Source organism: Pleurodeles waltl, chromosome 7, assembly GCF_031143425.1.
Source record: "Pleurodeles waltl isolate 20211129_DDA chromosome 7, aPleWal1.hap1.20221129, whole genome shotgun sequence".
Classification (NCBI taxonomy): Eukaryota; Metazoa; Chordata; class Amphibia; order Caudata; family Salamandridae; genus Pleurodeles; species Pleurodeles waltl.
The window spans coordinates 639,346,353-639,361,954 of NC_090446.1; the positions used below are offsets into that span (position 1 = coordinate 639,346,353).

Below are 15,602 nucleotides of genomic sequence, written 5' to 3' on the forward strand. Positions count from 1 at the left end.
CAAAGATAATGTTACTTTAAGGTGTCATAGCACAACATTAGCTACTGTGATTGTGCATTACATGAGCACCATAAAAAACAAGCACTAGCAAAGGCAATAGATCTTGGGTTGGCTACAGCCTTTTGGCATTATCAGTGCTTGTTTTGTTTTGTTATTTTGTTTTATAAAACCTTACAGCTGGGGAGGTGCTAGATTTGGCTGACATAAAAAGAAAATATTGTTTAAAAGCAAAAATATGTTTGGACTCGAAAAATCTGTTTTGCCATCGTAATCTCTAGCATTGCAAGTAACTACTTTAAGTGCAGATTTGCCCCCTTGTAAAAGGGTAGAATACCATCACTGTGGTTTAATCAACAATCCCATGAAATATAGTGTAGCGGGTAGCAGAAAACTGTGAATGATTCAACAACAGTTCAGTGGATAATGGGGCCATGCAAGTATATACTTTGCTGTAAAACAGACATTTGAGGTGAGCAAATCCAGAGTGTCGCTGGTGTTGTAGGGTGCTCCTTACAAAGCTGCTGTCCACCTAAACTTGGGAACTACCCAGCAATCTCTGTTTTGTTTTGCATAATTTATGTGTCCCTCTAACCCTTAAAGGGTGTTGTTTTGACTCATATTAGGGGGGACACTTGTGTCTGGACGAAGCTAAAACTCTCTGAAGAGATGTAATGACATCAAAACACGTGTCATGGTTTGCTTTGCTCATTCCAGGTTGACATGGATGGTATTTTACCACTCCAAAACTGTAATACTGTACCTGGAGTGGTGAAAGGCATTTGTCATTATACGGCCCGGCAAGGATGGCACTGGGCCAATCCCATGCTTAAAAATGTTGCTGTTAAAATGGCAAAAGATTCTGTTGCTTTCTAGCTCGACATGGATGGCACTGTACCAATCCTATGCTTAAAAACTTTGCTAGAAAAACAGACATTTGAGGTGAGCAAATCCAGAGTGCCTCTGGTGTTGTATGGTGCCCTTTACAGGAACTGCTCTCCTCCTAAGCTTGGGAACTACCCAGAGTTTTCTCTTCTGTTTTGCATAATTTAAGCATCACCCTAACCCTGAAAGTGTGTTGTTTTGACTTATACTCTGTGCTCTGTTGTGTCTGGACAAAGCTAAGCCTCTCTGAAGAGATGTAATGACATCCAAACATGTGTCAGGGGTTGCTTTTACTCAATCCAGGTTGGCTTGGATGGTATTTTACCACTCCAAAGCTCTAATACTGTGCCTGGAGTGGTGAAAGGCTTTTGTCATTTTACTGCTTGGCAAGGATGGCACTGGGCCAATCCCATGCTTAAAGATTTTGCTGTACAAATGGCAAAAGACTTTGTCACTTTCTAGTTTAGCATGGATGGCACTGTGCCAATCCTATGCTTAAAAGCTTTGCAAGGAATACAGACGTTTGAGGTCGCTGGGGTTGTATGGTGCCCCTTACTTGAGCTGCTCTCCGCCTAAACTTGGGAACTAACCAGAGTTCTTTCTTTTGTTTGGCATGTATATATATATAATTTTATTGGAATCAGAAGGTCTTGGATAACGTAAGAGCTAAAGAAAGGAATGGTGCTATCATTGCCTGGCCAATGCCACTCCTAATGCCACCAGCCCTGTTAATGATGTCTCTTATCACGGCGTTGTAAGTGCTTATAAAGCCTCTGGCACACTCCCTGGCATTCCTTGCACCAGCTCTCTGGGTAGTAATAAAGGACCCCATGCACTGGAGCATATCTCTTCCAGCCATGCGTACACTGAGAATCACTGAGTAATATACCAAGAATCCTTTATCCTCCTTTGTGGGCATTAACAAATGCCCCCAGTGCAATATGTGCGAGGTTCTGCTGCAGCTGGGATGGCACTGTTAACCCAACCCTAGAAAAGGCCATACCTAGTCAAGTGGTGCCAATCTCTCCCTGCTACCCCACGCTTCATCTCTGAGGGTGCAAATGTGTCTATGACAGGCCCTTAGTACTGCTCTAAAGGCACCGACTGCTCCTGGCCAGTCCATGCTTCAAGCTCCCAAGCTAGCTCTGGCACAGGAAGAGCTTCCTGCAAGCCAACATCTACTTCCAAGGTGCTGATTGCTTCCTACGGGCCTTCTCCGGCTCCCAGTGAGGACCCGACATGTAGCGGACTAGCTCTCTGCTACAGATCGAGACTTCCAGGTCAGCTGCCACTTCCAGGTAGGCCAGACTACAGCTCAGAGGGGAGTGACATGTACCTCCTAGGCCAGGCTCCAGCTCTGCCGGGACCTCTGCCGGGCCCGGCTCCAAAGGTACATGCGAGCTCAGCTGATCCTGCGGTTCTGAGGGCACTGACAGCTCCAGTCACCTGATGTAAGTGGACCGAGAGTTTGTAAAGTATAGACCGTGCTCTGCCGAGCCTGAACCCAGCGCTGCGGGCCGCCTCCTACGATGGCGCGCCGCCAGGTACCCCCATCCAGCTTGGTTAATCTCATCGAACACACGGTAAAAAGCAAATGAGATTAACATCATAAAAGGCTTTATGGTTTGGCCTCTCGCTCAGAGGACGCGCTCCACTTTATTTATATGGCGATAAACCGACTCCCGCGCTAATTTAATTAGCACCAGTATGGATGAGCGGCAGTACATCAAAAAGGCCGCGAGCCCACCCACAGACCAATGGGCCTCTCGCGTGAGCGAGAGGGGCGGAGGTACCAAGGCGTGGACAGGGAGACGGGGGAGGAAGACGGCAGTAATTCCAAAGAGAGGCGCGGAGACAGGGGGAGACGAGAACGGAGAGGAAAGACTGAAAATAGAGGCTGTGTGGGGAGACCAAAAGGGGGAAACGGGGAGGAAAAGGGGGGCGAGTGCACGGGCTGTAGAGAGACGTTTACATTGAAATCGATCGATTGGGGATACCTCAGGTATCATACCTGGAAAGGAGGTGAAGTGAGATGAATGAGAGAAGGAATGAAGGGGACAACATTTCCTGCCTTGGTGATAAACAGAGGAAACAGAAGAAGGGGCAAACGTGGGGTGGTCCAACCATGGTACAAAGAGAAGTGGCGCATGACGTATGTATATAAGGTAGGAAATGAGGAACATATTGGAGGACACATGACAGTGGATGGATTGAGAAAACGTAGAGGAGATGACAGTAGATAAGCGTAGGGTGACCAGATTTTGAAAAACACAAAAAATGACTATAATGTACATCAGCTGAGGTACACCGAATGAATTAAACGACATCATTCATTAACATAAAAACACAAACATCAAAGCACTATGTGATTAAATTAAATACATGTTTTACATCCAGTGTCATGTGTGTTAATTACATTGATTTCTGGCAAAAGCTAACTCATCTTGCATTGAAATCCATATAAAACGTCCCCCCCCTCTGTTTTCAGTCTCTGAAGCCCGGACATGTGCTAAATGTGCCAAAACCTGCCAGGGCAGTCGGTGAAAAATGTAGACTGTCCTGGAAAATCCGGGACACCTGGTTAGCTTAAGTAAGGGGAGGAGATAGCGTCTAGAGGAGAGACAAAAAGTAATCAAAGGGCAAAAGATGGAGGAGACAGCGCAGGAGAATGGAGTGCATTTTTATATAGGACACTCCTATTAGAAGCATATAGAATGTTTGGTTAGGAGAAGGGCAGGAATGTAAGAAAATTAAATACAGGGTAGTGTAATGGAAATGGGTGGTGTGAGAGTACATCAGAAGAAGGGGATGTATAGATGTGGGGGGGAGAAAAGAGAAGAAGGTACAAAGAGCAGGAAAATCAGAGAAGGATAAAGCGGCCTAGCAGGGAGAAGAAGATTGTAGTAAGAAAAGGAAATACATGTGTGTTGTGCAGCAACAGATAGGAAGAGGGCAAATCAGAAAAGAGCGATAAAAAGAAGGGAGTGGATGCAACATCCCCATACTAGAGTAACCAGGAAGACCTTCTTTTTGCTAATCTAAATAACTCCAGACATAGAAGGGGTCATCAAACTTTGGATGTAGCGTATGGGATGTTTAATCTACAATTAAAACATTGCATTGAGATAGCACCTCTCTAACTCCACACATCAACTTACATTCAGGTTACTTCATAAACCAATAAAAACAAAAACACCTTGCTGTCAGGGGTGAACAGCGGAGCAAAAACTACAATCCATTGTACCACCAGGGCCTTGCTATGATATGGTTATTTTGTTTTGTTTTTGCATAGATGTCTCTCTACTTTCTCCATTCGTACTCCTGTCATACTCAGTGCACAAACAAGTAGGCCAGCATCGCTGGTGACCCAACATGATACCTCCAAACCTATTAGGACCTGTGCCTTTTATTTCATTTGAGAGTTTATTTAGCTCTGGCCAGGCCTTAACCAGTGTCAAGGAGATGAACAGGAATCACTGGGTGAGGGGACTATAGCATATGTGTCTACGAGCAGAGGCTATGACAGTACTCATTGCAGAACTGTACAAAAGTCCTGCGAAACACAAGAACCATGTTTGGTCACATTAGACTGTCCGAGTACACGTCTTTGAGATTTAGTGTGATGTGCCATTCAGGTATGACAGTGCCTGGCATTAAATTAACTACAGAGTCTACGTAAGTGCAGTGGAGTTTCATCAGCATGCGTATTCCTACCTTGGCAGGTGAAGCACTTGATGTGGAAGTGGTTGGTTTGCACACGCACCACCTCGCCCTTGCAGGTGTCATGACATCGGAAACACTGAATGGCGGTCGAGGAGCTGCTGCTGGAGCCGTACGAGTTCTGCTGATAGGGCACTGCTGGCAAGAAGGGGAGACTTGAGGTTAGCAATGAAGGTAACAAAATAAAATTGACTTTCCTACTTCATAATCGTTGGTAGTTGCTTTAGTTAGAAAAATAAATAACACATCCATGCAGGGGCAGGTGGCCTATGGGATTGTTGGTGATTTTCCAAGAAGTCTGTCCATCTGAAATCAGGGTGTTGCTTGGGCACAGTTAGCCGTACGTCATGGGCTCCTGACATATGATTGAATCTGCTGTGGTTATACTGGTATTTCCAAGACTCTGAACTGCAAATACATCCTCCAATTTGTAGGTATAGCCGCGTGATAGCTTAGCTATCACAACAGTGTCTATATATATATATACATTTATAAATGCATGCAGGGGAGTTTGACCAGCCCTCTTCCTCCACTGATCTCTCCAATTATCATCCACATTTTGTTCACACCCACCACATCATCCGTATTGCACTGGGTCAACCCACTTCATCCACTGAATGTGAGTGACGCCATTTTGCGTGATGACTTGTGCCCTACTGATTGAAAAAGAGTGCACCTCCGCAAATACACCTGTGTTCCTGGGCTGCGGGGCCATATGTTTATGTGAGTTGCCAGCCCAAAATCTGTGTCTCAGACCCAACGGTTCCATACTCCAGAATCACTGCCTCTGTGCCACTGGGTCCCTATCACTAAGTTAGTGTGTCTCTGTCCCAGACACAATGTATTCCTGTTCCACAGCCACTGCCTCTCCCAATGTCTCAGCGCATTCCTGTCCTGAACAAAAAGTGTCAATGTCCCAGACTGATCAAGTCTATGTTCCAATGTCCCTGTCCCGGACACAGTATGTCCTGCCCCAGTATCAGCTCAACTCGAAACCAGTCAGTGTACCAGTCCTTCACTTTAGCTCTTCACGCGCTGGACCGAGATGTGCACTACTCTGAATAAGCGCATCTTGTACCCAGATAAATCACTGCTTCCTCTTTGTGTCTTTGTGCCAAGAAAGACTCAGGTACAACTGTTTTACTCTTTCACCAAAGGCACATATAGCATTACTGCATCTGACACTCCCAAATGTTTCTAAAATCAATCCAGACCCCCTAAATCTTATCTGAATAAACACAAACGCTGAGAAATAGTTGCGCTCCCTGCTGGTCTTATCAACGGCACCGATGCATTCTGGGATGCTTCACTGCTGTCGGCCAAAATCAATTTCCCACGCACAGGCCTCCTGCCCGCCATTTCGCCACATCCTTTGGATAAAAGCCAATGCAGGGACGCACAAATACCCTGCTCCACAGTACAGGGAAAACCCAGACATTTATATTTCATTTGGAGAGGGAGAATAATGAAGACAGACTCACAACTGATGCGTTTGTTAACATATTGAAATTAGCAGTATCGTTTAAATGTACACTTTTTTTCTGGGCCATTGAAGTGACATCAGTTGTACAAGGGCTGACAATGTTAAAAATGTGTTCTTTGAGCCACAGCAATGTTGTTGCCAGGGGCAGCCTGTCATTATGGGCGGCGGAGCTATGCACCCCTAGATTTTCCTAATTATGAGAGTTGCTCAGGATGATCAAACCTTATCCTGACAGACACTGACCATGCCAGGGTCAGGCATCCAGGCGCTTTACATGTGCTAATGCCCAGGCACCTGGCAGCATAAACCAAGCTTTGTTGGGCTGAAGATTACGCCGCCCTGAGGGCAGTGACATCATCAGATCCACGAAGGCCTGTGAGGTCCTGCACCTCATGACAAGAGGGAGTATCACCAACAGTCAGCACTTAATGCTTCAGGTTTAAGCCCTGAAGTGTCCAAGGTTGTCTGTCTAACAATGACTCCTCATCACAGAGAGGGGTGAGGTAACCGAATCTCACTAACCTGTCCTCACTCTGAAGGTCCTCCTCTCATTGGCAGACGCATGACAACGTTAGCCAATGAATGAAGGCGTCAGGATCTTCTCTTTTTGCCTTTCCTCTCTGAAGCCACTAGCTCCATCTGTTGCCTTCGTGCTTCCCCTCTCATCATCTGCTGGTCCTGTGCCATCACCACTGCGGCCTGATAAGTGCTTTTTGAATGTTTGGGTGCTTGTGTGCATGCATGAATGTATGTGTATTTGCTCACACGTGGATGGGTGTGTGTAAGTGAGCACTTGCATCTGCTTGTGAATGGTGAGTGTGAGGATGTGCTCTTATGAATGAATGGAGTGAATGAGTCTGCTTGTGGTTTGGTCTGTGTGTATGTGTGTGGATGGGTGAAAATGCATGTGCACACATGTGCCTGCCTTTGTCCGCACCAGTTTTTGAACATTTTGAGCTGCCACTGGTTACTGCCATACTGGCAGTAGCAATGCATTGAATGAACACATAACACATAACAACAGTGGTATAAAATACAATGAAGGCCACTTTCTGCACAATGTGGTGTTGGATCACACAGACATAGTAAGGGATTATTAATAATAATTGATGACGGATAGTCAGTGGCACACTGCAAGAGCTTCTGTTAAACCCCTTATAAATACTGAAACCAGTGTTGTAGCATATTTACTATGGTCCGTTGTGCATGAAAGGAATATAAGCCAACTGCATGGCTGAACAGTAAAAGACAACCTTAACTGAGTGCAGTTGACCACTAACATGCCTGGGCTGGGTGCCACTGCATCTCCTGCACTAATGATAGCTACACCCAGAAGTGAAAGAGCGTCTCTGATAGTGAAGTTTGAATGTATTAATATCAGAAACTAGTACCCCACTATATCTGTCTGGGCCCTTGAAGCCCAATCATTTAGCTTTCACTCAAATGTATCTCATTAACCTGTTTTTAGTTTGAGACCATAAGCACTTTTTGACCTCTTGTAAGTATTCTGTGGGCTTTTAACCATTCCCATCTCACGGCCATCACTTTAATTCGTTCATGGGCTGTCTTTCAAAAATCACTTGACTTAATTGGTAAATGCTTTACGTTTGTCCCGCCTTGGGGTGGTTTTGTTACCGCCTTGTAGATTGACCCTGTTACATGGGTTATTGGACAACTACTGATAAACTTCAGGGTGGGCGACCTATTTTTCCTTTTGTTTCTCCACTTTGTGCTCCATGTGGCCATGGCTCTCACAGCACGAACAGCACAGAACAGTGCAAACTCCATCGGTGGTATTGAAGCGTTGGTCACATTGTTCACACTGTTACCTAATCAATGTAATTTCTTTTGGCTGTCCCCTTCACGCTCCATAACTTTCGCAAAAACACTTGTAATTGATAAATGCTTTACGTAAAAACACAGAAATTCTCAAAGTGGCTCTACTGACACAGCAGGAGAGCTGATACTACAATATTAATTGCACTCGGGAATCTCGCCCCAAAATGCTTTGCAGAGCCATTACTTTTAGAAAACATTTTTGCTCATATCTCAGCCTGTGGTGGTACTAGGACAATGGGACCACCACCAAAACATTCACGACAAGCTCTTTCTGTCTACATCATCTCTGAGTCGCCGCACTAGGTTAGTGAAGAACCCAAAATAATAACCCTTCCTACCATTCAGTGTCAGTTTAAGTGCTCTCATGGCTGGAGCTTTTGTTTAATAGCTGGGAGTAGTTTGTGTTTTAAGGTCCTTGTTTGTAACATCATTGTAATAGGTCTGTTAGCTCAGAAAATGTGTAAGGCACTACATTACCTTCTGCCTTTTTCTGTTCATGTGGTTATGCTCTCTAGGGCCTAATTATAGGGTTACATGATCATGTTTCTTACAAATGCTATTTTCATTGTGGTGCTCTCTAGGGTCTGTTCTAGGCATTACAGTCAACACAGTACAATTTTTGGACACAAAAACTCACCCCATAATGCTTTGCAGGGAATTACTTTTTAAAAACATGTTTGTGCGAAACTCAGCCTGTGGTGGTCCTAGGCCCGCCTTCAAAACATTCACCATGATGTGCTCTTTCTGTCTACATCATCTCTGGGTTCCCACACTAGGTTAGTGGGGACTGCGAAATAATAATCCCTCCCACCATTTAGTGTCTTTTTAAGTGCTCTCATGGTTGTAACTTTCATTTTACAGCTCGGAGAGTTTGTGTTTTAAAGGCCTTGTTTGTAATTTCATTGCAGTAGGGCTGTTAGTGCTAAAAATGTGTAATGTGCTATTCCCTCAGGGGGCTAAATATATGGTTACATGACCATGTTTCTTACTAAAGTTATTTTCACTTTGGTGTTTTCTAGGAACTATTATGAGTATTACAACTAATGCCAAAAGTTCATTTATGATAAAGGTTTTTATTGGGTTTACGTGATAATTGTATATGTTTTATCAATCTCTCCTTATTGCAATTATGACCATGATTCAGGCCAGTTTAACATCCTTTTTACACTATTACTGTTTGAACACTCTTGATATGTTTGGGTGACCCTTCTAGTTTATTTCTCCTCTGTGACTGTCTTGTGTCTTTTTTGGGAATTGTCTTAGCCAGCCACCAACTCTGATTGTGGGATGGTGAAAGTGTTATTCTATTGGAATTAGAATGGCAGATTTAAATGACGATGCTAAATGGCAACATTTTCATTTTTGGCTGCAGATAGAGGAAGAAGGTAAATGGAAGTGCTTTAGTTATATGCAGGGACACTCGAATTTTGTGGAAGGAAAAGACCAACTTATGAGTTAGGGTTGACCAATTTATGTGGCAAGAAAAGTCTAATTATGAATTTATACTGCCAGTAGCTCTAACTCAAGCGAATGCGAGACCTACTGCATTGCAGATGCCTGTTTAACTCTGAAATAGTTTAGTTCTCCTTTTATAATGCTTGTTTTGTGTTCCTTATCACTTCAATGTATTCCATCCCCAAAATGTGTTTTAATGTTTAATACTGTGGTGTTGTGTCATTCACATTTTTCTTCAGCTCTCTTCATCCACTGTTGTTGTGTCATTCACATTTTTCTTCTGCCACTGGCCGAATGGGGCAGAGAATGAGCCTAATTTAGCCACTGATTAACTTCACTGTGCTTGATGGCATTCTGCTTTGTAATAAAGAGCACATTCACACATAAAGTAGTTCAATTCAATGCCAGGGACTGCTATTAGAATGTATGGGGCTTTAGATCAAGAAATAATTATGATTTTACCAATGTTTTTATTTTTTGTTAACACCGAGGGCCTACAGTTCCCCCCAACAACAATGATTTACAAAAATCAAGACAAAACAAAACAGGCATTGAGAAAGCCAAAACAGTGGCATCCAACTGTAGACCAATTGGCTTTGCCTATGGTTGTTTCACTTCCTTTCACTCCTTTATATTTGATTATATACCTTGTTTGATTTATCTTTTCTTTGTTCTTTGTGTCATTTGTTTCCCATCTTTTGTTTCGCACAGAGATAGCTTTACATCTATTGCCAGTCTCAGTCTCATATTTTTCAAAATAAATAAAAACACATACATGTATATACACAGAAAGGGGCTTCAATCAGCCATCTTCAGTCATAGCTGTATTCAGTCATTTTTAAATTTTTATTTGGGCCAGTACAGCCTACATCAACGGGCAACAGATAAGCCCCCTTATGTCATTTGTTTTCTTCACTGAGAGTGACAGTATTTTGCTCTTGGACATGTGAACGTCCAGCTAAAATGTATTACAGGTCAGTGTCAGGGCTGGTGGGGCAATATCTGCTTTTATTTTTCTTTAATTTCATGTATTTTATGGTTATATTTGCAATAAGTTTTATTTATATTTGCAATAGTTTTTTAGGTCGAGGGCTCAAGCGCTCTGACGTGTTGTAATGTATCTGTAGGCTTTTAACCGCACCCACCGCACGCCCATCACTATCACTGGTTCATGGGCTGCCCATTCAAAATTCCTTTATCATCATTGGTAAATGCGTTACGTTTATCCCTCCTTGGGGCGATTTTGTTACCGCCTTGGCCATCGACCCTGTTACATGGATAATTGCACATTTGCCTATTTGTTTCACTGTGAGTACATTTCTTTTTCCTTTTGTGTCTCTCCTTCGCACTCACACTCATGGCCTCCGGGGCGCTTTCAGTCGGCTTGCTTATGTCTACTGGTTTACTTTTCATTTTCAATTTATGTGGCAAGAAAAGTCCAGTTAGGAATTTACAATGCTTATAGCTCTAACTCAAGCAAACGTGAGACCCATTGCATTGCAAATGCTTTTTTTCTTTTGCTTTTGCTTTTTTGTAAATAACTGTATATTATCCTTCAGCAGCACCATTTTAACTTGTTATTAGTTATGCATTTAAAGTCTACTGCAAATGTTTGCAAAAAAAAACAACAGAAAAGAAAAGAAAACAATTGCAGATTTACTACAGTCAGACCTATTGACTTTGCCAAATCATGTTTTCCTTAGGGGCCTGGCTGGGTGGCAGACACATTCCCTCATTTTTTAACATCTTCACTCCCACCTACCTTTCTCTCTTTTTTTGTTTTCGTTTTCCTCTTCCTGTCTATAGATCTTGGTTTAAAATTATTCTTTTTTTAGAAGTGTTTCAAAGTGTTTTAAAAGTATATCAAAGTTTTTTTTTGGGGGGATGGCCTTAGGGGGATTGCCACTTTTGAAGCGTTGAATTTCGAAGTGACAATTTTTCAGTCTTGAGGTAATATCTAGCAACCGATAAATGGCAGATGAGACCTAGCAGAACAACACTGGCCTCCTTTGGCGAGCTGTTGCAGAACATACGTGTTCCCTCACTCAGAGTGCGAACAAACTCCGTGAGGTTGAGGGGACGGACAGCTGAAAACCTGTGCTCCTCACAAAATATTTCTGTGAAGGAGTATGATGAAAGACCTGTCCAGTCAGGTACTAGCGTTATGACTCGATCTCTCCCAATGACCATCGAACGGCTTCCACCTTTGCTGGCTGATTGTTTCCAATTGACGCCGATCATATGGTCCGTGCATCCCTTCTTTACCTCTTCTGTACCCCGGATCTAAGAAACAGGAGGTCCATCCACCCGAACCTTATGCTGCAGGCCGAAGGTACAAGTGGTCTGCAGTCATGCAGAAACAGCAGAAAATGGCCTGTACTGTGCACTTGGCATTAAATAAAATAAATATTTGCAGCCTGTTTAGTTGGAAGTGGAAATGTGTGCATGCCACTGTATTACTGCACGCTGTTACAGACTAACCTGGCCTGCCCTGTGTGCTGCCTTGAAATGGCATGTGGTAACACGCTGGGAGAGCTTGTCTCCTGCGGTGATCCATATGGGAAACCCTGAAATTAATAGATTAGTGCCAGATTCACTGTGCCTCCCCACCCCCTCCTGGCTCCCCTTCGCCCTGTACAGGCTCCTCTGCTTGACCCCACGGTCTCACGCTGCTCTTCTCTTCTTTACAGGCTCTCTGTCTCTCCACTACCTTCCCCCTCTGATCGCTTCTCCCCTTTCACCACGGACTCTGCCTCCCCACTCGCTTCTCAGACTGCCAAATATACAGGGGGTGTAGCCTTCATTCCACCTCATGCCCCTTTCGCCCACCATCCTACAGTTCCTGTCTCTTTATTTCACTCTTGCAAGTTCTTTTAAATCCATTTCCCCCGTCACTAATTCCCTACCTTTCATGTCCTTCTATTATACACTTCCTGCCTCTTTATTTCACTCTTGCAGGTTCTTTTATATCCCTTTTCACCTTTGCACTGTTTCCTTACCATTCATTTCCTTCTCCTCCTTCACCCTTTTTGTCTTTCTCCCTTTTTCCCTGGGTCAAAGTCTAATGGTGGAAAATAAGCCCGGCCCCAAAAACGCACTAATAGCCCCATATTCAGACATGGCCGTCTTTAGCACTGGTGGCGCCCTGTGCAACAGTCTTTTTTGGCGCCCCAGCACAGGACCACCTTCTTGGATTCCCTAACTACCACCTGGAAAATGTGCCCCTCGTCTCTCCATCAGCTCCTTTTCACATACATTCATTTGCTTTAAAGCGCTTTACTAATCCACTCAACTATCCACATAAAATATAGATCTGTTCTGTGCAGCAGGCATATTAACCCCCTACGCTACCTTATGATGAGTCAAAGCTGCCACTGGACAAAACTCCCATCTCTCTCCCTAATAGGAACATTAATCAGAAGAGGTATCTTCACATTTTAATTGTTTCCTGAAGGCTGGATGCACAAGGAACTTTTCAGCAGGTACTTTTAAATTGCAGGTTTCTAAGTTATTGCTAAACACAGTGCCCCCCCCCCCCCAATCAAGGTCGGCACCCAGTGTGGCCCCACCGCTCGCACTGCCCTCAAGCCGGCCCTGTGTGCGGAAATCAAGCACTTAGGTAGCTCACATGTACGCGTTAGTCCTTACACAAGGGAAACAAGCTCAGATTATATGTTCTTCTTCAAAAGAAATCATTTCTTTCTAATTTCCCTTTCACTGCACTCAAAGGGAGAATATTAAACATAAACATGACAAATCCAACATAAATTAGTCATTTTGTGACTGGCTCATTAGGAAACTGTCATACAACAAATCCTAGTTGTCATAATTTTGGCAAGGGAAGGACAAGGCAATGATAAATAAGCAGTGTAAAAAAAACAAGAAGCTTCTAAAAGATCAGATGCTCTAAAACTCATATTAGAAACGTAGGGAGTTGAGGGAAGTCTGCACTTTGCCTGTGAAGCTAGGTGAAATTGGGACACGTTCTCTTGGTTGGGATGGATACATTTTTAAAACTTTGCCAAAAATAGGGGCCTTTCAGTGGTGGGGTACGGACGGTGTGAAGCTGTCATGCAGCGGCAGCTGTGAGCAGCTTCAGGAAGGATTTCTCACTGTCATCGCAGGCTGTCATTTTAGGTTGAGCATAGCAGCAGGCAAGCGCTGCTTTTCCGACGTGTTGGTATCTATGTGGGCTTTTAACTACACCCACCTCACTCCCATCACTTTCACTCGTTCGTTGGCTTGCCTTTCAAAAATCCTTTGTTATCATTGGTAAATGCTGTACGTTTGTCCCTCTTTGGGGTGGTTTTGTTATCGTCTTGGGGACTGGCCCTGTTAGATGAATAATTGCATGTTTGCCGATATGTTTGACTGCGAGCTAACTTCTTTTTCCGTTTGTATGTCTCCTTCACGCTCATGGCAGCCGTGGCGCTTTGAATCGGCTCGCTTATGTAAACTGCTTTAATTGTCATTTTTCCTTTTGTGTGTCTCCTTCGCGCTCACAGTCATGGTGGCCGTGGCGCTTTGAATCAGCTCGCTTATGTAAAATGTTTTACTTTTAATTTGCAATGTATGTGGCAAGAAAAGTCCAGTTAGGAATTTACAACACCAATACCTCTAACGCGAGCAAACGTGAGACCCATTGCATTGCAAATGCTTGTTTAGTTGTGTTTTAGGTCTTGTGTATCCAAGCTCCTGTATTTAATACATAGAGAGCGGACTTTGGGCCATATCCCCTCTCTAAAAACTGGCTTGCTTTGGTGGGCTCCCCTCACTCATTAGCGTGAGAAATCGACAAGAACACTTTAGATCAGACCAAATAAGCGAATCAAAATAAATAAATCCTAGGGACTTCAGCGGGCTGTTCCTTCAATGTTTGGCTTTAGAGAAACAACCCTTAAGTGTCTTTTTTTCAGCCACATTCATCTATTGCGCCTCTGATAATGTTTGACACGCTTGGAATGTTCCCTGCTCATGCCAGGAACATTCCTGAAATACACATTCACTGCACCCAGGGATAGAAAAGCAGAACAGGGGGATGTAAGGCGAAGTGAAAGATGGGAAATCGGTAACAAAGGGGGAACGCAAGGGTGTAAAATAACCTGCGCGAGGGCACATAGAGTGAGGCGGTGGGTGATAGAGGCTCGAGGTGGAACAAAAACCAGGCAGCCTCGATATTTGACAACCTCAACATTGAGCAAACTCTGCAGCAGGGTTCTGAGAAAAACTTTCTGCCTGGCCCTTTCACTTCTAAAAACTGAGCACCGATTACAAGTACCAAAATGAACATTACAAAGCAAGACAGAATGAGTTACAAGTGCCTGAGAGTTTAAATTGAGCTCCCTCATGTCACACCGTTCAGAACGCGGGATAATCCAAGCAGTAAAGCAAGCAGGCAGCGACTTGGATGAGCCTTCCAAGAAAGCAACTACACAACACAACGTTCGTGTTCTCTTTTATTGTACTGGAATGTATCTAACGGTTACTACCCCTGACAAGGCATACTCTTATGGAGGGTAGGACAATACACCGGGACCCATTATTACTGTGTTTACCTTGAGAAGGAACAAGCTTTGGCAAAGGCAATAGGCCTGGCTTGCATTTTGAGTTCTTATTAAAACAGAAAGGCCTGCTGCAGTGAAAAACACAAAACATGTTTGGTTTTGAATGAAGTGCATCTCTGTTATAAAATATTTAATATGTGATGATACGGAGCACTTTTGAGATGTAAAATATTCTGTCACGCAGCGCAGTCCAAGTAGTTCATAGGAGACAGAATTCTGCACCAACCAAACATCCAGCAGCATGGTCCGAAGTCAGAATAATACAACTCTGGGCGGAGCCAAAGACCTGGTAACAACAGATCTGTGCTGCCTTGTCATGCCAAACCTAAAAAGGATCCATGCCTGCGTCGGCCAATACATTATCAGTTACACCACTAAGCACCCTTTTTTCTGCAGAAACGGTTTCTTATGTTCATCTCTGTTGAGCTTTTAGGCAAACCTAAGTCAAACAGCGCACTGATTATTGACTAAAGTTCTCGATTCCCACTGAAGTCTCCTGATTTATCAGTTGCAATTATCATTTGCGAGGCAAGCCCTGTAGTCCTGAAGCGGAGGCTGAACACCGGGGGATTGAAACCTACCTTTCTAGTCAGAGCTTCCTTATTGTACGAAACGGTTAAATAAATGAGTACAGTAATCACCAGCAGCCCCGAGGGTCA

The 15,602-nt window shown here is 43.8% G+C and overlaps 1 protein-coding gene across 1 annotated transcript in view; it reads right to left on the reverse strand.

The window, feature by feature from the left end:
- The window catches only part of ABLIM3 (actin binding LIM protein family member 3), a 422,843-nt gene that overhangs the window by 216,067 nt on the left and 191,174 nt on the right, over nucleotides 1-15,602 (reverse strand). Inside the window, exon 2 of the mRNA XM_069244632.1 lies at nucleotides 4,597-4,737. Coding sequence (XP_069100733.1) covers nucleotides 4,597-4,737 — 141 coding nt within the window. The remainder of the gene's footprint in view (nucleotides 1-4,596; nucleotides 4,738-15,602) is intronic.